The sequence below is a fragment of the Myotis lucifugus genome, unplaced genomic scaffold (assembly GCF_000147115.1).
Source record: "Myotis lucifugus unplaced genomic scaffold, Myoluc2.0 scaffold_331, whole genome shotgun sequence".
Lineage (NCBI taxonomy): Eukaryota > Metazoa > Chordata > Mammalia > Chiroptera > Vespertilionidae > Myotis > Myotis lucifugus.
Genome location: NW_005871379.1, coordinates 194,515 through 218,041, shown reverse-complemented (window position 1 = coordinate 218,041; position 23,527 = coordinate 194,515). Strand labels below are relative to the sequence as shown.

The 23,527-nt window shown below is 44.7% G+C and overlaps 1 protein-coding gene and 1 pseudogene across 1 annotated transcript; one reads left to right on the top strand and one right to left on the bottom strand.

Moving 5' to 3' along the window:
* Window positions 1-5,254: 5,254 nt before the first annotated feature.
* On the bottom strand, window positions 5,255-16,131 carry PDCL3 (phosducin like 3). The gene is made up of 6 exons (XM_006100849.3): window positions 15,996-16,131; window positions 13,242-13,371; window positions 10,760-10,850; window positions 10,334-10,477; window positions 8,961-9,169; window positions 5,255-5,699 (listed from the first exon to the last, which is right to left on the bottom strand). Exons 1-6 carry the CDS (start codon window positions 15,999-16,001, stop codon window positions 5,557-5,559), a joined length of 723 nt encoding a protein of 240 aa, XP_006100911.1. The 5' UTR covers window positions 16,002-16,131; the 3' UTR covers window positions 5,255-5,556.
* A 5,459-nt stretch (window positions 16,132-21,590) lies between these two features.
* On the top strand, window positions 21,591-22,797 carry LOC111828328 (annotated as a pseudogene).
* The last annotated feature ends 730 nt before the right edge of the window (window positions 22,798-23,527 follow it).

Genomic DNA, 23,527 nt, shown 5'->3' with positions numbered 1-23,527 from the left:
CCTTATGTTTGGCCTTTCCCCTTCCCTGCTGCCCTCCCTCAGCTCCTCATTCTTGCATCCTGGGATTACCTCTCAATTATAACTAATGTCAGAAAGGTGGCACTCTGTTCTTATCATGTGTCTATAGTTTGGGTCTGCCCAAATGCAGAGCCATAGCCAAGGATTTGAATGAAGGAAGGCTCTGGCTGGCAGCCTGATTGGCCCTGATTACTGGCCAGGCCTAGGGACCCTACCTGTGCATGAATTTCATGCACCAGGTCTCTAGTAAAACATAATTAGGTTTCAGAATATAAAGTTGGTAACATTTCTAGTTAAATCTTTCCATTTCTGTAAGTACTTGCGAGTAAAGGCTTATTTATTTTACTAGAGGCCCGATGCATGGATTTGTGCACCAGTGGGGTCCCTCAGCCTGGCCTGCTGGGATCGGGCCGAAACCAGCAGTCTGACATCCCCCGAGAGGTCCCGGAGTGCAAGAGGGCACTCTGCAAAGTTGCTGTCGCTTGGCAGCTCCTGCATTGAGCATCTGCCCCCTGGTGGTCAGTGCACGTTATAGCTACTGGTCAGCCAGCCAGTCACTTAGGCTTTTAACTTAAAAGCAGTATTAATGGGGGCTGAGGTCTGGAAGTTCTTGGCCTTGGAGGCATGATTTCTCATATTAATGTTTTATTTTGAAATCTTTGGAGTCTGAACAAATTTCTAGGGATACTGTGTAGAAAGGAAATCATTATCTTCATCTGGTTAAGAGGCAGCTTATGGGTTGAGCTCCAAGGGGCTGTCACCTCCCGAGTCTCATTCAACCCTCTTACATTTCTTGGTTTCTTTCCCTGACAGTCTAATACAGCTATGAGGGCTCAAGTGCTAGGTAACCAACCTATATGTGCATGGCCCCAGAAGAGTTACGTATTTAATTACAGTTGGTTGGAATTTCCTATGTGGCTCCTGCACATAGTGAGGGATAGCCTCGGACAGCTCCACAAAGCTTGTTAGTCACCTAGGAATACCTGAGATTTGGGCTGGAGGAAGTGCCCTTCATCTTCAGAGTTGAATGAGTTCAGCCTCTCATTTATAAGGTAAAATGTTTTGCTCAGACTTTCAGAAATTAATTCCATATGAAAAGCCAAACTAATTTTTTCCCCCCTCCTGTTCTTAGTTATCTCCACTCTTATCTTTGGCCTGGGTTTTCTCAGCCATTTATATTTAGCTCCACCTCAAGGATTAAAAAAAAAAAGAAGAAGAAAAAAAGAGCTGAAATAAAGTCATCCTCTTACTTTAAAACAGGGAGGTCTGAAATTCCAAGGGAGACTCACCCAAGTTCACCTGATACAAAATGAGGAGTCCTTGGGCCCCTGCTGGTACCTAGAACGGGTCGGGGTCTGCAAGATGGTCCTGGGAGGGCTTCTTTGGAATCCTGCCAACTACACCAAGTAAATGTCGACATAAGAAAAGTCCAAACCTGTAAGATTGTTTACGAGTTTACTTGAGTCAAACTGATGACAATTGCCAGGAAGCAAAATCTCAACAGACTGAGAAAATGCTCCAGAGAATAGTAGTTTTGCACCTCATTTTATACATTACAATCAAAGGATGAGGCCTAAGGAGGGTTACATGAAACCCACTGGTGACAGATTAGGGAGGTGGGAGAAAGCAAATTGGGGAAATCTCTGGGATTGCATAAAACAAATAGACACATGCTTCTTTTACATTGGTGGGTATAGGATAGTTAACAATTAACACAACAACGAGTGGTTTTGTGGTCTCTGCGCTGGTGTAGTAAGGGGTCCTGAAAAAAGGAAGTTACACTGACATTCCCAAGGTATGTTATCATAGATACAAAAAGATTAGACGGGCTCAGTTAAGGTAAAGACTCATCTTCGTAAGGGAAGATACAGGCTTAGGGCATGACTACTCGCCATGACTTGTTTAGTGAGGAAGTTTTCATTTCAGACCCTCTTTTGTGGTTACTTTCAGCCTCTGAGTTTGTAAGACCAGCCATGCAGGCCTCCTCTGTGCTTGTCAGGCCCCCTTTTCACCCATACCCCCTCCGAGTATCTAGTTCTTCACACACTGGAAATGGAAGTCCTAAATTCTGACTCATGAAGTTACTGGAAGGCAATGACGAAGTAGAGGCAGGAATACAGATGCTCTTCTGTTGGTCAAGCAATTTGAAAAGTGGCGAGTAGAAAGCTAGGATGACTATTTTGTTATTTTTTTGGCAATGGCCTGGTGGCTTTATCAGGAAATGCTGCAGCTGCTACTAAGAGAAACCAGGATGAAAGTTACTTCTTTTGCAATAACAGAAGTCTAGCGAGGGCAGTCAGGAGCTGGGTTATAGTGGCCCCACAATGTCATCAGGAATGTTATGCTAAGTAGGCTGCAATCACATGGATGCTTTAGTCAGAAAGTAGAAGGGGATTATGCCCCAAAGGGGCACATGCCAGTGTGTCTCTTATGGAGCTTGCCCAGAACTCCCAGCCGACTTGTGCCCACCTCCCTCTGGCAATCTGTAGCTCCAAGGGAGGCTGGGAGTTGGATCCTTTAGTTGGTCCCGTTGCTGCTTGAATGGAACTAGAGAATCCTGGATACAGTACTTGGTAGGCAAGTAGCAATCTCTGCCACAGGACCCAAACACTCCTACTGCCTAACGCTGTGCATCTAGGGAGAGACTGAAATCAAGATGATTTATTGGAACAAAGTCCTAAAGAATATGGGAGAGAAGAAGGTCAAACAGAAAGAGAAGACAAGGATGGGCATGGGGTGGTGAGACCGAGAGCCAAGGGGAGTCCTCGTAGCACACAAGTGACAAGGTCTCCAGTGGAGTTGCTGAGTTGGGGGTGGTGCGCAGAGGGTAGAGGGTCTGCACCACCTGTTGTGTAAATGTGAACAGTATCAAGATTATGTGTTGAAAGCCACTTGTCAAAAGGCTGTATTTATGAGTAACAACTGGTTTCCATAGTAGGACAAAATCACTTTCATCAGGACATGTTTCTAAAGTAGGAAACACAATCACAACATATTTAGCCTGATACATTTGAAAAGCACTTTGTCCAAATTTGTGCTTATTATTTAAGAAAACTGAATTAAAAGCTGAAGGTAATAGATGACAACAAATTTAGGCATTGGTGACAGGGGACACCCTTCTAAACCAGCGGTTGCCAACCGGTGGTCCGTGGATCACTGGTGGTCCGTGAGGTCCGAAAGGTTGGTGACCGCTGTTCTACACAGCCTTTCACATTGCTCGGAAAGTGCCTTTCATCCGGTACGACTTTCCTGACATGCTCCTGATGCCCCAGAAACCACCGTGTGAGGGGCCTCTGCCAAAACAGTTGTCTGTACCCTCGACGAGTGAGAATGAAAACTTAGGTTTGCAATGGAGAAGGTGTACTCCATCTACTGACATTCTTTTTTTCCTCCACAAATAAGGAAAATAAGAAAAAATCTGCTGTGTTTGACCATAGCCTTAGTGTGTTTCACTTTCCTCCGAAGACAGGCTCTGGATCCCTGGTCACTTTTCTGCTGTGGAATTAGATGAACTCAATGCTCAAGAGCCAAGTTGTATCATTTCTGTCACATCACAAATGCTCCAAACGAAATAGAAGGAAGTTAATGGTGAATATTATAGGAAAGTCTCCCAGAATTATTAACCTGTAGAAATCTGCAGGTCAGGTTCTAACTCCCAATACTAATTTTAGGATAGAGATGCTTCTCGCTCTCTTTTTGGATGAGGTTGGGCGCATTCGGTGATGTGGCCAAAGACGGTCTCTCTATCTTTTTGTATCAAGTTTGGTCAGCAGGACCAAACAGCAGCCTGAGGCCTAGGGCCCTGTTGCCAGATGGGGCTCATGAGCCAAATCCACAGGCAACTGAGCTTTAATTGACCACAAACTAAGTGTCTTAGTCTGGCCTGGAGGCAAGATTATGAGGCAGTTTACACACTCACATAGCTCCAAGTGGTACAGCAAACATTAGAATTCCATCTGGCATAGGCGCCATCACTGTCGACACTGCTCACCTGCCCGCCAACATTCAAGCACAGTTCTCTTCTCCTGGGAGCTGCAGCCCTTAGGACAGTGGTTCTCAACCTGTGGGTCGCGACCCCTTTGGGAGTTGAACGACCCTTTCAGAGGGGTCGCCTAAGACCATCCTGCATATCAGATATTTACATTAGGATTCATAACAGTAGCAACATTAACAGGTATGAAGTAGCAATGAAAATAATTTTATGGTTGGGTCACAACATGAGGAACTGTACTTAAAGGGCCAGAAGGTTGAGAACCACTGCCTTAGGAGATGCAGTGTTCGAGCCTTCACCTGTGTTCCTCCCACAGCACTTCATTTCACTGTCAGCTAACAACAGAAAACCTAAGAAAGCAGCTCTCCTTCAAGTGACAGACCTGCCCAAGCTTGTCTCAACCCTGCAATGAAAATTTCAGAAAAGATCCTTCAAGGTAAAGCGTGACAGAGTAGCTTTTATCAGCAGTGCTGGCTCTCATGTGTGTAGAAAAACCAATATTCATTAACACAGACAGTTCTGACAGATGAATCAAAGCTACTTGTCATTGGTGGAATTACAGCAAAAATAAATTTTACAGTATAATCAGAAGGAACTCTCTTCCTTCTCTATTCATATTTTTAAGATTCAAACCAGCAATTAAATGCTACATCATTCAACACAAATTATTAGGAAATAACATTTCTCCTAATTATTCTGTTAATGTTGATTTGTTAAGAAGTGATAAATGCTAAGAGGCTTCTAGGCAGAAAAATATCTTGATGTGTTTTTATTAATTGATTGAGATTCTGTTTATCTACGTGCATGCTTATATGTTTATTTAAAAAATTAAGGTAGCCTTTTGCAGTAATTGAGATTAGCTGACATCTCAACAGTTTGAGACAAAAAATTATTTTAACTGGAAAAAATATTTAACCCAAGTGGCAGTAAATTGAGATCTTTCAGTTACTGCTTTAAGAAGACAGTGTTTGTTTTTATAAAAATCATTGCAATTCTTCTAAATAGGATAAATACTAAGATTTTTTCCTATCAATCATCCCTTTGAGCTATTAATCCTGTTGCTACCTTTATAAAAGATAAATATAAACAATAATGTAACTGTAAAGCTTAGTTTGCAGTTTTTCCACTGTATATATTATTCACATTTAAAAAACCCCTCCATATTCCTTTTTATGTAATGATATGTGAATAAATAGTGAATAGTTTTTCAGCTTTCTTAAACCACAAGTGAGGAAAACAAAGACATTTGCCATACCAACAGCTGGTCTTTATTTTTTTAAGAAAATGTTATTAATTTAAAAAGAGTTCTAAGAAATCCAATAAGATTCCCAGCAATGATTATTCCTGAGAACTAAGAGATTTGAAACATAATTATCAAAGGCTAAAAAACAAAGGATTCATTCCTACTTTTTCTTAAAAAAAAAAAAAATCCAGATCATCTGTCACATCAAGAAAGCTCAGGCCCAGCCGGGGTGGCTCAGTGGTTGAGCATCAACCCAGGAACCAAGAGGGCACCGGGCAGGGCAGGACAGTACCACCGGCACAGCTCAGTCATCCTCGGAATCGCTGCCCCTGCTCATGGGGATGGAGCTGCGCACTGAGGACAGCAAGGCGTCTTCAATTGGCTTTTTTGGGTTTTCCTCCAGGTCCGTCTTGATTGCTCCAGACTCAGACAATTTCCACTCCAACTCTAAGCAATAAAGAAAAAGCAAATCACCTAAGTCAGACTGCACAGGGCTCTACCGAGTCAGTTGTTTTCTATGCAGAAACTACAATCAACAACATTTGATGACAATTTAATTTTAGTGCTATAATTATAAGGTACCTAGAAGAAAGGAAAAAATCGGACCTCGAAGAAGGAAAACAAAAATACTTTCACACACTTTTCCAGACAATGAGATCAGATGAGATATCACATATATTGGGATCTATTTGGTAATTAAAAGAAGAGACTAAACCCATCTCCTAATGACTTCAGTTTCTCAGACTCCACAATTTCCCAGGAAGGAAATCACCATGAAGCATTTAAAGGAAATTCTTTTCACAGTCCTGGCTATCTGATCATTAAGTCCTCTTTTAGTTAACAAAAGGAACTTCTTCAGCCTCATGTCCAACATCTCCCATCTATTAGAGTCAAAGGCTAAATGGGTGATGACATCTTTGAACTGATCATTTGTTCCAACTAATTAAAAAAATATATCACAAAATGAGTGACTAATGCCTCAGTTACTGTATTTCACTCTCTGATAATCAGTGAGACCGTGTGAAGCAAAATCAGTAGAGGGTCCAGGCAGAATTAAGGGACTGGAGGAGAAAGTCCACAACAGCCTGCTTTAAAGCAATACTCTGTTAATTAGGTCCTGCCATTAAAGTCTGACAATCAATTTTACTGAAGTCATAGTACTTTAAAGTGCTCATGGAGATGAATAACACCAGTATTTTCCGTTTTCTCAGTTAAATGGTACAAAAATTCAACCAATTTCTTAAAAAAACACACACCACAAAACCCAAGTTTAAGATTTCTGATTCTTGACTCAAAAATACATTAAATCCACACATACATTCATACATATATGTATGCTATATGCCTTTATCCACTGGAATAACTGATGTAACATACTGATGTGCATGTTTATACTTTTCCCAGTTGAATATCATATAGAGTTATATAAAGTAGTATGTAATCATATTTTAACATGTTTTTAAAGACTACTAAAGCATAGTTAGACAGGTTATTTCAATAAAGAGGTTTTGACCTAGCAGGAAGCCCTCAGGCCTCAGTCTCTCTCTCTCACATTATATGTGTGTGTGTGTATGTGTGTATATACATATACATATACATATACATATACATATACATATACATATACATACACACACACTAGAGGCCCAGTGCACGACATTCATGCACTGGGGGAGGGGGTGTCCCTCAGCCCGGCCTGGGCCCTTTCACAGTCCGGGAGCCCTCAGAGGATGTCTGACTGACGGCTTAGACCCACTCCTCGTGGGCACCCTTAGTGCTGCTGCAGAGGCAGGAGCTGTCAGCCTGGCTTCGGGCTGAGTGGCAATCCCCCTGTGGGAATGCACTGACCACCAGGGGACAGCTCCTGCATTGAGCGTCTGCCCTCTGGTAGTCAGTGCATGTCATAGTGACCAGTCCTTCAGCAGTTCGGTTGATTTGCACATTACCCTTTTTTTTTTTAATATATTTTATTGATTTTTTACAGAGAGGAAGGGAGAGGGATAGAGAGTTAGAAACATGGATGAGAGAGAAACATCGATCAGCTGCCTCCTGCACACTCCCCACTGGGGATGTGCCCACAACCAAGGTACATGCCCTTGACCGGAATCAAACCTGGGACCCTTGAGTCCTCAGGCCGATGCTCTATCCACTGAGCAGTTCGGTTGATTTGCACATTACCCTTTTATTATATAAGATTTGACACCTCCATGTTTAACAGGTAGAAAGGAATAAAAAGGCATCAGTTACAAGTTAAGAGGGAGAATTAAATAAATTTTTAATTTAATTTAAAAGTTACTAAGACATTCAACTGAGAAAATATTTCTATAGAGATCATTTACATATATATGTATGTGTATATATATACATATGTATATATGTGCATATATACATATGTATATGTGTTTGTGTGTATATACACACTAGTGACCTGGTGCACGGATTTGTGCACATTGAAAGGAAATTAATTAGAAGGTGGCCGATGGGGCGGGACTGGGCGAGATGGGCCAGATGCGCCCTGGAGCCAACCTCCCATGGTCTCTCCCCGCCTCGGTCCCTCCCGCTACCAGCCGCACCTGGGGTGGCTTCGTGGCTCAAAGGGCATCTGTGGAATGAGTGGGGTCCCTCCAGCAGGTGGGGTTCCTCAGCCTGGCCTATGGGGATCAGGCCGAAACTGGCTCTCCCACATCCCCAGAGGGGTCCCTAAGTGCGAGAGGGCACTCTGCAAAGTTGCTGTAGTACAGAGTGTGGCACACAAACCAAGCGTGCAGTAAACCAGATTCAGGGCCAATAATGGCAACAACATAACCCACGGCTCAAGGTGGAATCCGCGGCCCCACAAGGAATCGGGCTCCCTGCTCTCTGGTTTCAAGGTGTGTCACCCGAGAACTGCCACTGCCAAACTGCAGTTCAGCAGCTCCTTTGAGCATCTGCCCCCTGGTGGTCAGTGTGCACCATAGCGACTGGTTGGACACTCAGCATATTATCCTTTTATATATATACTAGAGGCCTGGTGCATGAAATTCATGCACTCAGGGTGGGTCCCTCAGTCCAGCCTGCACCCTTTAGCAGTCTGGGAGCCCTCGGGGGATGTCCAACTGATGGCTTAGGCCCGCTTCCCCTGGGGAACGGGCCTAAGACGTCAGTCAGACAACCTTAGCATTGCCGCAGAGGCAGGAGAGGCTCCCACCACCGTCACTGAGCTCACCAGTTGTGAACCCAGCTTCTGGCTGAGTGGCGCTCCCTCTGTGGGAGCATACTGACCACCAGGGGTCAGCTCCTGCATTGAGCATCTGCCCCCTGGTGGTCAGTGTGCATCATAGCGACCAGTTGTTCCTCAGTTCAGTCAATTTGCATATTAGCCTTTTATTATATAGGAGGTATATATATATATATATATATATATATATATATATATATACCTGTCCTAATATGTTCATGTGAATTAAACAAAATGAATGATGTGATCTCGAGCTATAATTTAAAATATTCAAATATATGGACAAATAAAACATTAATTAATAATGTATATTTTAAATTAGTAAGTATATTTTAAAAGTCCACCATGTCCTCTTTTCACTGAGAATCATTAGAGCCGTTATTCTGCCCCACTGACTGGTCTAAGATGAGAGATTAAATATGCTTCTCCCCATTTCTACCATGCACTAGCCACCTCTCATGTGCCCTCGACCATCTCAAAGAGGCCCTTACCATCTATTGTCAGGTTCATGCCACCAAACACTAGAGGTCCAATAAATTGAGCCTTGATATCACCTTCAAGGTAAACAAATATTGTGGGCAGATTCCTGTCAGGATAATTGGGTATGCAGGTTGTTGAAATGGCTTTGATAAATTTGACGTCAGGAAACTTCCTGGCTAGTCTACTGAAGTGCTGGTTTATCAGGGAACAGAGGGGAATCCTATAAAACAGAAATAGGAAACAATATTGAGAGAAAAATCCTACAAAGTAAAAATAGAAGCAGTTATGATTCTGCATTTATACAGTAAAAAGCTCAACTAGCCTTCTGCCCTAAGTAAAAACTCACAAGAGGATCTGCTACTCCAGTCAAGATGAATTAACATTTTTTTAAAAACTTTCTGTGGCTTAGTGGTTGAGTGTCGACCTATGAACCAGGAGGTCACCTTCAATTCCCGGTCAGGGCACATGCCCAGTTGTGTGTTCAATCCCCAGTGGGAGGCATGCAGGAGGCAGCCAATCAATGATTCTCTCTCATCACTGATGTTTCTATCTCTCTCTCCTTCTCCCTTCCTCCCTGAAATCAATAAAAAAAATATATTTAAAAGAGCCACAAACCTTCTAATATGTTCAGGAAAAGTGAAGAACTCAAAATCCAAAGTCCAAATTAATATTCCAAATGTAAGTCGGAAGAACAGCGTCAATGTAAAAGATAATTGTTATGCCCTTCTCCATGACAGAATATTCAAGATTCAGAATGTGTAAAACAGGTCAGAAAGCATTTCCTGCTCTAAAGAAACTCCTACACAGACTCAACTCTGAGGACAGGCCTGGAGGTGAGAAACATGGAGGACCACTGCACCACTCAGTGTGCACAATCATTACAAAGGCCACCCTCGCCACCTACGAGAGTGACTCACACGTGGGATTATGAAAAGCCAGTTTCTCGAGAGCAGCGGTTCTCAACCTGTGGGTCAAGACTCCTTTGGCGGTCAAACGACCCTTTCACAGGGGTCGCCTAAGACCATCCTGCATATCAGATATTTACATTATGATTCATAACAGTAGCAACATTACAGTTATGAAGTAGCAATGGAAATAATTTTATGGTTGGGACTGTATTTAAAAGGCCAGAAGGTTGAGAACCACTGCTCTAGAGGAATAAATAACTTAGGAATTTATTTTCAATAAAAGTAAAGTCTCTATTGTTACACTATTACAAAGGCATTTGTGTTAGTCACAAATATTAATTTGAAAGTCTTAAGACAAAAATTAGGCATTAAGGTTTGGGCAAATCAGCCACAAAAACACATAAGATAAAACAACCCAAGATGTTCATGATATAAACTCAAATGAGCACTGAGAGACAAAGCATAAGATCACTCACCCTTGTTTGTAAAGGTGTAGGATCACCCACAAGCCCTCTCCGGCTCTGGTAACTTCCTGAACATAATCCTTTCCTGAGATCTCCAAAACTTCTCCAAATTTATTCCTCAGTTGAGCTGCTTTCAATTCAGCCAGTCTCTGCTGCCTGCACAACAGGAGGAGTGCGTTATCTCACACACACGCATGTGCACACACACACATACACGCATGTGCACACACGTATATCTTTCAGACAGCAACCTTCGTAAAGGTCCAGGTTTATTTATTTGCCACATGGCAAAAGTCTAAGACCTGTTTGCCGAAATCTGAAATATTATTATTTAATTATGGCCTTTTCCATACGTGATTTCAAGTAAAAAAATTCATTTTCCAAATGACACACATTGTAGTGCCACACAAAAAAACAGTCCCTCTGAGTGGCACTAACCTGTACATTTCAATAGCTCGTTCATCTTCCTCATTAAATTCATCTTCATTATCCTCCAATTCTTCCAGAGTCATATCTTCATATGTTTTCACTGAATGTAATTAAGTTAGCAAAACCAAAAAATTTAAAGGAAGAACAAACATGCATTTTTTTCCCCCTTCACTTTTCTCCTAAAGATGTGCATGCAACACCCAAGACTCCCAGCCCACCAAAACCAGTACGCAAAGTACTTCAGGCATTACACTAGTAAAAATAAGTTGGGGTGTTTTAAAAAGACAGAACTAGTGTGTTGGTATCTACAAGCTTGACTTTCCTACTCGCCACAGTAAGGACATGAATGAGAAGTTTCCCAAGTTTATAACTCACCTGGCAGAGCAAGCCCATACACTGGTGGGTGGTGTATCACAGTTCTCCTGTCTCCCAGGAGATGGAAGGAGACCAGCGGGTGTCCTCCCACTGTGAGCACACCCTTCCTAGAGTTATAGGGATTATCACAGGCTCTTGGTATTTCCAGGCTGCTCTATCTTTTCTTTTAGGAAAATGCTATAACATTTGTATTTTGTTTTTATTGCCATAAACGCTCTTGCTTTTGGCCATCAAAGCAGGCTTTTTGTCCTTGACACCCACCCCATCCCAACAAAGAACTGCTTTTTATCAAGGACAACAATGATCATTTTCTTGACTGAGCAGCATGTGATCCCACCCACTGCCTCCTCAGTGAAAGGACTGCCCTAGACTGCCCTCCGGTGGCTTCCCGGACCCCTACGCTCTCCCCTCCTCCCACCCTAAGGCTACTCTCTTTGGACACTTTGCTGGTTTGATCCTTTTCTTCTTTATCTACAGCCACTCCCTTGTTGATGGTATCTCATGGCTTGTAGTATGCTGACAACTCCCAAATTTATGTCTCCAGCCCATATTTTCTGATTTGGAGAAAAACATACCCAACAGCCCACTTACCATCTCTAATTTGTCTAATAAAAATCTCAAAGTTACTATGTCCCAAACAGACTTCCTGATCTCACCAAGCTTTCCTCATCTCAGTCGGGGTCCCTCCATCCTTCTGGTGGCTCAAGCCCAAAGCCTTGTAGTCATCCTAGACGTATTTCTCTCACACCCCTCAGAGGATCAACCCATCAGCAAATCCTGTTGGCCCAACCTTCAAGATATATCCAGACCTGACCACTTCTCACCATTTCCACCACCACCACCACGCTGGTCCAAGCCAATGGTACCTCTTGCCTGAATTACTGCAGTAGGTTACAGACTAGTCTCATACTTCCTGCCTTGCCCCCCACTGTCCATGCTCAGGAAGGCGGCCACAGGATGGTGCTGCCAACATGGAGGACACATGTCACTCCTTTGCTGAAACATGAAACTCCAATGACTTCCAACTCACTACATAAAATCAAGATCCTCACTAGAAGCTACAAGGTTCCAAGTGGTTTGACCCCTAGTTACCTCTCTGAACTTACTACTCCTCTCTCCGAATCATACTGGCTTCCTTGCAGAACCTCCAACACACTTTTCACTAAACTAGCTCAGTTTACCTCCCTCAGGTCTACCCAATGTCATTCCTAGTGAGGTCCTCTCTAACCCTATCCAGAATTATACTCAACTCTCCTCCAACCCTTTCAAGGCCCTTTCACTGCCTTATTTTCCTGTATTTCATTATGTATTGTCTATTGTCTGTCTCTCACTGCAGTGTAAGTCCCACAAGGACAGGGGTTTTTGTCTGGCCTGTGCACGGTTAAAGCCCCCCTGTCCAGAAAAACACATGGCACACGGTAACCGTTCAATAACCACTTGCTGGATACATGCTTTGTCGTAAGACCTTCTCTAAATTAGCTCTAATATGTAAACGAGATTCTGTGTCAGTAGTTCTCAGACTCTAGTGGGAGTCAGAAATCCTTTGAGGCACTTGCTTAAAATGCAGATTCTTGGGCCTCCCCTCCCCTGTCCCGAGACTCTGATTCAGTAGGAACTGAGTTTTTACAAGCACCCCAAGGATTCCAGTTCAAGTAGTACAGCTACCTTTGAGAAAACCCCTCTCTCAGATCCCATACATTGTAAGCATCTTATGCTTCCCCAAATTAAGGTATTTAAATATTTTCAATCAAGGCACAAAGAGAATAAAGTATAAGCTCAGAATTATACAAACACTATAAACTTTGAGCAGATTTCCATGACATTATCCCAAGTGAATCGCAGACTAGAAAGTCAAGTTCAGGACTGTCATGTGCTCATCTGATACACACAAGGAACTGTGGAAAGGAAAGGGAGTCCCCTAATTCTACGGCCCGGGAAGACAAAGGTAGAGACATGCTATGACTCGCTTGCGGTCCCACAGCATTAATTCTGGCACCTCAATCCCTGGCTCCCAACTCTTGCTCAGAGGATCCTTCCACCAAAGCAGTTAGAGGCTCAGAAAGTTGTTTCCTACCCAGATAGACACAGAACAGAGTAATACTAAAAGCAAGCTCACCAACTGACTGCTGAAGGACTCGCTGCTCTTCCTCTTCTGCCTCCTTTTCCAGTTCCTTCAAACTTTCCTTTGCGGGCAAGATGCCCTTTTTGCGTAAGATGTCATTCCACTCAGTGTCTGCATTGGGGTCCTAGAGCAGGGGGACCAAGGAAACATACCATGAGTGCAAAGTCCACTGAGGAGGGTGCCATGTCTGGTAAGGGGTCAAATGGGAAAGGTGGTGGGAAGAAAAATTCAAATTATGTTTCTGAGAACCTGTCAAAAGACTCAGAGGCCCCGTTCCATTCTTCCTGTCCTCCACTCCACCCCCACCCTCATCACTGAGGGGTATAAAACAGGATTTGATGTGCAGATCAACATCAAAGCTGAAACCAAGGCTCTGACCTGACTTTTATCCAATATTCTTGTTAATGAGCAGCGGTTCTCAACCTGTGGGTCGCGACCCCTTTGGGGGTCGAACGACCCTTTCACAGGGGTTGCCTAAGACCATCGGAAAACACAGATATAATTACATATTGTTTTTGTGATTGATCACTATGCTTTAATTATGTTCAATTTGTAACAATGAAATTGGGGGTCACCACAACATGAGGAACTGTATTAAAGGGTCACGGCATTAGGAAGGTTGAGAACCACTGACTTAGAGTGATTCATTCAACAGATATGTATTGAGCATGTACTATATGTAAATTATTGCAATAGTAGGGAAGAGTGGTGAATACCAGAGCCACCGATTTTACAGTCGAGAGGAAGAGACAGGCATGAAACAACTAAATACACAATCACAGACTTATTACAAACTATAGCAAGTGCAATGGCCAACAGGCTGCTGACCTAGAATTACGAGGGCCTGCATTCCACAGGATGGGGAAAGACGGTCCCTCAGAAGAGGTGACATTTAACCATCTCTGGAGGGTGAGAAGGAATCAGACATGAGTGAGGACTTAGGATATTACTTTCTAGGCAGAGGAACCAGCATGTTCAAAGGGCCCAAGAGCAGTGACACTGAGCATCTCAAAATCCTGTGGTTGCGGGAGAAGCATGAGGAGAGCCTGATGCTAGGCTGACAAATTCTCTAACAGCCAAACCTGAGAGGAAGAGCTGGGACCCACAGACTAGCTCACGATGGCTAACACCTGAGTGTTGGGCGCTGGATACTTTTCCAAGCCCTTTAGTTGTATCGACTTACAGTGGGGCCTCGACTTACGAGTTTAATTCGTTCAGTGACGGAGCTCGTAACTCAAATTACTCGTACGTCAAATCAATTTTCACCATTACAATGAATTGAATGCTGGGCTGATGTTGTGGCGTTCACTGTGACGTTCGCTGCGCCAACTAGCGGTGGGGTATCTGAGCTGGCTCGTAACCCGAATTTTAGCTCGCTACTCAAAGCAAAAAATCGGCCGAGAGACGGCTCGTATCTCGAAAAACTCGTTAGTCGGGACACTCGTAAGTCAAGGCTCCACTGTAATTCATCTTAAGCACAGGAGACACTGCATTTAGGAAGCCATTGCCATGCTGGGACAAGTCAAAGTTACCCGGCAAATGTGAGAAGGATAAATGTCAAAGTGGGCTCTTAGCTCCAGAAGCCAACTGTTCAAACGCTGGCCTTGCACAGCTCGGCAGGAACACTGCTAATGGATCTGGGTTGAAATGTGTAATCAAGGAGCGCTGTGGAAAGGGCGCTGGATAACCGGGCCCCAGCCCGCTCCACGTCGCGGTTTAGCCGAGATAGAGCAAAAGAAGATGAACAGAATCCTTTCAACCGGGTGGTCAGGGAAGGCCTCGGAAGAAGTGACATTTTTAAGGAGGGGCCTGAAGGATAAAGAATGCAGAGCCATGGTAGCCCCGGAGCTTCCTCACCAACATTTGAGAGTGTCTGGTTTGTGGCAGACACGCTGTATTTGCAGGGGATCGTCTCCGGCCTCAATGCCTCCGGCCCCAACCAAACCCACACGAACTTCATTCCCATTTCCCACTGAGCCAGAATCCATTCAGAATTCCTGCCCACAGCGAGGTATGGACGGCAGCAGGGTGACCTGTGGGGGAGCGTCCTTGACGACTTAGTTATCACAGGTTTTTGCTCATAAAAGCATCCATTTTCATTGTGTTTTCATTCATTTTCTTTCACTTTCTTTTGGGTTTTAGTCAAATTCCAGAGACAATAAAAGGACAATACAAGAGGATCTTGTTTTAAGACAGAAAGTAACTGAGCATCGGGGCTCTTCGGGCTGAGTTCTGAAAGCCAGGAGAGCCCCCTCCACCTGAACTCCAACGTGAGGGGAAAGAGTGGAACTAACCCCTCCCCAGGCTCTAAGTGGAGTCAGGAACAGGGGTGCCACCTCTGCTTTATACTATGGGACCCCCCGGAGAGACCCTTCACTTCTCCAAGCCTCAGTTTCCCGATCCGTGCAAAGGGTCCATAACACACCTGCTCAGCTGCTCAGTGAGGGAGTTACTAGGAAAGAAGTAACTGCCAGGTGGGTGGGATACGACCTCAAAGAGAGGTAGCCCCAAAGAACAGAGATTTGGGGGTGGGATACACGGAGGTGAAGACGCCCAGGCGGCAGGAACGCGCCCGCCCTCCCGCACTGCGCCTGCGCCTGCGCCGGGCTGGGCTCGCGAGCGTCCCCCGTGCCAGTGGCCTTTGGCGCTTCCCGCTGGCCCGGACCGGACTGTCCGCCGTCGGCGCGGACCTAGCGGGGTACACGAACAACCGCAGCCCCCAGGCCTCGCGTCCCTAGGCTTGCTCACCTGCATCTTGTCTCAAATATCTTAAGCCAGGCCGACCACGGCGCCCGATCCCGCAGGTCTCTTCTGCGCATGCGCGTAGCTGCCACCCGGCCTCTTCTCCCAGCTCAGCTGTCGCCCCGCCCACCGGGAGCGAGCTGGGCGGAGCCCGGGAGGAAGCGAGCCTCTGAGTCTGCGCGCGCTCCTCAAGAAACTGGCGCAGAAGCTGTGCGCACTCGCGAGCCGCGAGATGTCTACCTTCTGGCTGTGCTGCAAGTCATGTGACCCGGGGCCAGCCCTGAGCGCTACCTTAATTGGGCTGGTCTTCGGCCTTGGAGCGGTGGGCTGGGTGGAGCCGACTCCCAGTTCTAGGCCTAAATGTGCAAAAGAAGTCTAATCTAAGCCTAGAAGTCAGAAATAAGAAATGTTTCAGTGACGCAGTGTTACAATAAAACATGATACAGGGTCACCTGGAGTTAAAACTATCATTTCAGGGTCGGATAAGGCAATTCATTTATAAGACATTTGAGAGCCTGCTTGGTACCAGGTACTATTTTAGGCTCTACTCATTCAGCAGTGATCACGACAGACAAAACCAGAAAGGCGATCCATATTTGCACAAACGTGTAGCCTTTTATGGGCACCCTGGAGGCACTGAATAAAGATCAGCAGAGTCTGATTGTGAAGTGCAGGTGCTAGGCTCCAGGCTTCTGCCTATGAAAGTCCTACGAATTTGAGTTAAAGAATCAGTTTCCCTCCTTGGACACTTGGGCTGGTCTTTGAGATTTTCTCTGCTCTCCTCGCCCTGGGCAGAACCTAAGCCATGGAGGCTCTGATGCCGGAGCTGGAGGGAGGGGTGAGGAACTCACTCTTGACTGATTACCCCACCTGGATTCTCCTTATTGACCAGGAGCTGTGTGTGTGTTGGCGGTGAGGCAAGGTAGGGATGGGAGTGGTGCCGAAAGTGGTCCCATACCAGGGTGCGGCCACTCCTAAGTAGAAGCTGGGGAAGATGGGAGCTGTCATTCATCTGTTGGGCCCATGAGGGCATCTCTACAGAGCTATGGTGGAAAGGGAGGTTTTACTCTTCAATGGTTGCTGAGCTCACTGGGACACTTAGTTCTTCAACAAGGCAGAGCCGTGGGGAGATGGATGCAGTCCCTAGCTTCAATACCATGGATTTCCACTGTTCCAACTAAGTTTCCATAGATTTTGTTGAATTGATGTTTCTCAACCTGTTGTAAACCTTTTGATCAATCTCTAAAGATTTTGCGTGGTAGTCTTTATTAATCTCCACCAGTTTAATGGTTTCCCTGAACACCTCATGCTACCATTCTGGAGGTCCTACCTGGGGTAATTTGTTACATAGCAATAGATAAACTAATACAATAGCCAAGCAAGGTTGTATAACTTAAGACAAACAGCCAGTTACATGGAGAGCAGGGAAGGCATTTCAAGCAGGAGAAACAGAAAGTGTAAAAGTATGGAAGGTGGAGGCAATGAGGAAGAGCTGAGTTAGAGAAGTGGGTCTCAAAATATGGTCCTTGCATCAGCATCATCAGTATCACCTGAGAACTTGCTGACACTGTGAATTCTTGGGCACCTACTCCAGACCTATTGAATCAGAATCTCTAGGGATAGAGAACTGCAACCTGGGTTTCAGCAAGCCCTACAGGTGTTTCTGGAGCACATTAAAGTTTGAGAACCACTGGTATATGAGTTGTTTCTCATCAGCTATAACAGCTGGGCTCTTAATGTGTCCAAACTCTCAATGGTCCCCCCCCCCCTTTTCTTAAGAAATGAGAGAAGAGGAGCTAGTAAGCGCTTCCTCTTAGTGAATGCTTTAGGGCCTTAGTAGAGAAAACAATTCCTCAATACCAGTCACATGAAGCTGATCATGCCACAGCAAGCAGATGCTCACCCCACTTCTGCTGGGAATAAGTCACCTCTGACTTTATTTGTATTTTATTTGGTTCTAATTGTTTAATGAACCACCCTACAGTTGTCCTGTACATGCCACCTTAATCTTTGCAGGATTTTGCTCCTGCATGTGGTTGATGGTCACTTCAGGAGAGGGAAATGTGGACATTAGATTTAGTATGATTTAAGAGGGAATATTTAAACTTGGCTAAATCCAGTTAACAGAAAGAGCTAAAACTTGTTTGGGACTGAAAGAGTGAAAATAAGCTTGGATTGAAAAAGAACAAAAGCAGCCCTGCTGTTACCCAGGCTGGGAGGACAGATTCAGATAAAGCCAAATGTGAAATTCACAGAGAACAGCCTTTTTCCCAAGGTCTGGCTGCAGCTGTGAAATGCCATAACAATGCCCACTTTGAATGACCACTGCTTTCTTACCAGTGATGCCCCCAGACCTGCTTTATCTCACCCATCTTTTACTAGGGATTCCCAAATGCTGAGCCACCCTTGCTCATTATGCCACCCAAACCCTAGTTAGTCCCCACTTTTCATAATTCTGCCTTTGGACTTTCCTTGATCCTTCAGCCGGAGCTTGACCTTACAAGTCTCCCCTTTTACTGAGAAGCAATTCATGGCTCTTTTGGAGTGCCTCCCTCATGGCATCAGGTCAATAAGTCTGATTCTGTCAGATTTCAGGCTTGTCCATAGTGGTTTTGTCTGATTAAGCTTAAATAGAAAGAAAATGGTCCTTGATCTGTATTTGGGGGAGGAGGATGGTAGTGTTTGTTTGCTTGTATTTGACTTGATTACCAATTTTAGATCCCAGGTCACAGAAAAGAACCCAGAGGACTGGCCACCATGAAATTGTCAGTAATTACTTCTTATCACATTTCAAATCAGTCCCTTCTTCTGCCTCTCCGTGATCATTAGATGTTTTCTTGTAAAAGACCCACACAGAGATCTAACATTCTCAGTCATGATCAAGCATGACAACCTTTCATTTAATATAATTACAATCTCTAAAGTTATTAATGATACCAGCATCCTCCACCTAAGGAACTTGCAGTGAGGTTGGGGAGAGAACCAGTGGGCAGCCAGAGTGAAGAGATGAAAAGCTGTCAATGAGGAGGTCAAGAACTCCAAGCCCAGAGTGTCAAACAGATGTCCACAGGGGCTTTAATGCCAACCTGAATGACACAAGACATGAGGTGGAGAGGAGGGCCATGAACAAATTATGAAATCCCTTGAGGGAAGAGGAAGTGCAGCCAGGATGTCTGTAGATGAGAACACTGAGGAAGGGTAGGATGACTTAGCCAGAAGAAAGGAGCCATCAAGAAATGTGGAGTTTTAGGGGAGGATGGAGGACAATTGGCCTGGAATATTTAAGGCAGTGAGGAGACTCTCTCTTCAAGGTGTCCTGGAATACCTGGTCTGCTAGACACTGAGCAGCCTCTCCCAACTCCACCCCCTAGCATATCACAGCATTAGCACTTTGCTGAAGGATCCCTTCCTGTTCCTCAACGTTGAATTCTGTTAGTCATGGTTGCCCTCCAAGAACTCTTCCCCTCTTCTTCTAAATCTAAGGCAGCAGACTGTGGTGAGACAGGGCCACCCAGGTATGAACTACATCCCAATTGTTGTCCTGTTGTTGATTTCTCCCCAAGGGAGGGAAGCAATGTTTGCTATTTCCAGGCCTAGGACTTAAAACATTGTGCTGGAGCACAGATTAGGGGCAACCCAGATTTAATAATGTGGGGTATAGTGAAGCAACGATTTCCAAGGTCCTTTCCTTCTGCACAGCTCAAAGAATAGAGGTGCTCTACTGGCCTGGGTCATTCACATCGGGACTCCAAGTAATACAAGTCCCATTACCAAATATCTGTTTTCTTGCTGAGTGGGAAGGGACCTTATCCCCTGATAAAAAGATACATTTTGCAATGCTGTCCATTGCTTAAGTGACAATCAAGGATAAAATTACTCTTCTGTGGCTTTTCTTCCCACAAATGCTCCTCGCTCTTCTTTACCTACTTGAGGTCATGGTGACTTTTCCCTAGGGAATAGTTATAAATGGTAACTCTTCCCTTGGCTACATTTTCTTCTGAGTCTGTGCCACAACCTTCACGGCTAGATTCAGGATCTGAAGGAGGGACCAAAGCACAAATGAAGATACTACACAAGAAACAGGAATTTAGAAGACATTGGGGGCTGGATGGAGCCTCTTTCTTGAAGAGATACACCCACCTTTGGCCTGGTCCACTTTTTATTTACTTGAATACACATTTGCCCTTTAGCAATGCATACAGGCAGATCAAAGGTAAAGTTTGGTAAACAATGTAAGGATTATCAGGTTAGGAAATTGCCTTGAGCCACTGAGCCCACGACAGGGCAATTTTATGCTGATTTTCAGCCCTGCTGAATTTCAAAGTCCATTGGCCTTCCAATGTTTCTTTTTGCACTTTTATGCTAACTGCTGTTTGCTTTAGCCTCCCAGTCTACTGCCCAGCTGCCCAGTGCCCAGCATCCTTGCAGCTGCCATGCAGTGAATGTCTCTTCTCCTGGGCTCTGCTTTATTACAGCAATTCCCTACGTCCATTTCACCAAGTTCTGGAAGACAAAGTGTTTAAATAAAGTAAGTCCTACTGCCTGTTCTTTCAGGGTTTCTATTGATTGTGACTTAATCTCTTGAAGCAAATTGATGGTTTAATATTAAGCTGAAATACCAGGAGTCAGCAAAGAGATCAGAGAATTGAGCAAAAAATAAAATTGTCCAAAGTGGAATTTTTCCAGCTCTTCAAGGTGGTTTGTTTGGTCCAGGCATATTTGTTCTTTCAGGTAGTGAGATATACAAGATACTAGTAAATACCTTCATAAAGACTAAGAAAACCAGAGTGTCTAAACATATTGAATTGGAAAAGAACCTGAACCCAAGCAGAGGTGGGGGAGGGTCCCTGCTTACCTTCCCCCAATTCATCCAGATGCCTCTTTAGCTCCTGATCAGGCGCTGCCCCGCATTGCTTGGTTGGGGTGAACTCTTGCTTCCCTCTGACCTGGCACTGGGTACATCATCTCTACCTCAGGCAGCAGGGCTTGTAGCTTTGTGACTTCACGTACAGTTCAACAGTGTACCCTTATCCCATTCCGCTGCTGCCCCCAGCCACAGGCTAACTGCCCCTGGGAGACAGCTGGTGCTGGTGAAGAGCCACAGATATTGGGGTCAGTTGCCCCAGGGTTTGAATTGTGACCCTGTCATTTAGTGAAAGACCTTGGGCAAGTATTTGATTTCTTTGAGTGTCAGTTTTCTTGCTCCCTAAGGATCATACTTACACTACAGTAGATAGTGACTAGCTATTCACCAAATCTGCCTCTCTTCCTCCAGGCCACACAGCAAAGGGACATTTCCAGCCTCCTTTCCAGTCAGACATGGTCATGAGACTGAGTTCTACTAAAAGGAAAGGCCTGGCCCATAAAAGCCTCGCTCCTGACAGCATCTTCTCTTTCCCAGTCCAATCAGTGTCTAGAGAGGGTGGGGAGGCTCACTGAGCCCATCCTGGGCAGAGCCTACAATGTAGAAAGGAACTTGGACTCTGGACTAAACAACTAGGAGCACGTGCAGTGGACCATGTGAGAGCTGAATGGATTGACCTGTGGCAAGTGTGTCACTCTTTGGAAATGTGGCCCCTAGGAGCTCCTGTAGCAACCTCCATGGAGCCTCCCCTGGTGGTTCCGGAGCCCATCCTCGCGCTGCTACTCTACGTGCCCGGGTTCAGCCTCCTTGTCCTGCACCTGCGCCTTCCAATTCAGCGGTGCACTGCTGGCAGCGTTGTTCGCAGGTTGGTGGTGCCGAACGTCCGGTGCTGGGGCTGGCCAGCAGGACTGCAGACTCAGGGATCACCGTCTCAGGGTCCTCATTCCCAACTACCTGACACCTTTCAACCACAACATAGTCAACCTGCTCCCCAGCTATAGCACCTTCCTGGCCATTTTCTATCCAGGATGTTGCATAGCCTCTTACCCTTGGAGTCCAGAGACTCTAGTCTCTGTGAAGGTGACACATGCCTACTGGGTCTTAGAACTGCTGTGGTCACTATTCGTGCCTTTCATGGTGTATCAAGTGGCTGTGTCCTGCTCATCACCAGCTGGGGGAAGGGAATGAGGAGTTCCTTCCGTGTACAATACCATCCATGCTTTTGTTCCGGCCCTCCGGTCCAGTTTAAGAACCCATTGTGGCCCTCGAGTCAAAAAGTTTCCTCACCCCTGCTCTAGTCTCTGTGAAGGTGTCACATGCCTACTGGGTCTCAGAACTGCTGTGGTCACTATTCATGCCTTTCATGGTGTATCAAATGGCTGTGTCCTGCTCATCACCAGCTGGGGGAGGGGAATGAGGAGTTCCTTCCATGTACAACAGCTAGTGGCCAAAGAATTGGGCCAGATGGGGACACGACTCACTCTAGCATTCAGAACAGAGTTCCTGAAGCGACAAAGACACCCTAGACTGCGGCCCCAGTCAGCCAGGACTGGTTGTGTAGACTTGACCTTCACCAATATACTTGAGGGAGTCGTAGCTTTCATACCTGAAGACATCCTTGAGGGGACCCAGTCCCTTCCCTGGCCTCTGCCCCCAAGGTCCTACCACAGTGCCTCACTTGCAAAGTAGGCATTTGGTGGGCGTTTATGATGATTGCACAAGCCCTCTGACACTGCATCACCTCAGTTCCCCATCCCTGGCCTGGGGAGCCCTCAGCCTATAGCCATAACATTTGCCAGGTCCTCCTGGGCCCAGCAGGAAAACCTACAGGAGTGCAAGCAGGCACTCTACGAATAGGAGAAAAGGAGATTCAGAAACAAACCCAGGAAACTGACTGGGGCAGCCTTCACCCAACTCACAACAGGTCCGAAGAGTGAGTGGTAGAAAGTGAGAGATGGGACTCCCTAATATCACATTAAATTCAGGGTTTTCATTCAAAAAAAAAAAAAAGAAAGAAAAAAGAAAGAAAGGGAGAAAAGAAATGTGGCTTCTACGCTAGGCATGGAACTTTTAGGGCTTTTATAGTGGCATTAATCACCCCTATTAATACAAACATCATAAAAATGAAATTCCATATATATAAGCATTCACATTTATATAGCATAGTAATGTAACTTTTAAACATTTAATCTAGCATGTTTTGTTTTGATTTCTAAGAGTTTAAAATTTATAGATATTATCAACTGGGTCACTAAAATTAAGTTTGAATACTCTAAACATAATGTCTAAAATTTAAATTACATTTTAAGAGCCTCTACATAACATTTGTGACAGGTTATGAAGCTTTCAGTCAGTAAAACTTTTGAGATGTATGTAATGAAGAGTTACAGTAAAACATTAGCCAATCCCTATGAAAATAAATGTATTTCATGAACAGAATTACTTTAATTAAATCAACATTGTAGGGTAGTTTATAATGCTATAGATAAAGTTTAAAGCATGGGTTAAAGTAACTCTAAAACTTAAGCCCAAACTACTTGTTATTGCATATCTGATCTATAAAATTAATCTATAAAACGAATCTTTCAAACTTGTAGCAATCTTCTTTTCCTAGAAAGACAACTATTTGGCCTTTATGTAGGCTGAGATTCAGGATTAACATTATTTTAATAAT

Bases quoted from the DNA above. Each gene is read 5' to 3' on its own strand.
- PDCL3 (XM_006100849.3), bottom strand. The intron at 10,478-10,759 runs GTTAGTGCCACT...CCTGTTGTGCAG, and splicing joins CGAGCTATTGAAATGTACAG to GCAGCAGAGACTGGCTGAAT. The intron at 5,700-8,960 runs GTAAGGGCCTCT...TTTATTGCTTAG, and splicing joins CATGAACCTGACAATAGATG to AGTTGGAGTGGAAATTGTCT.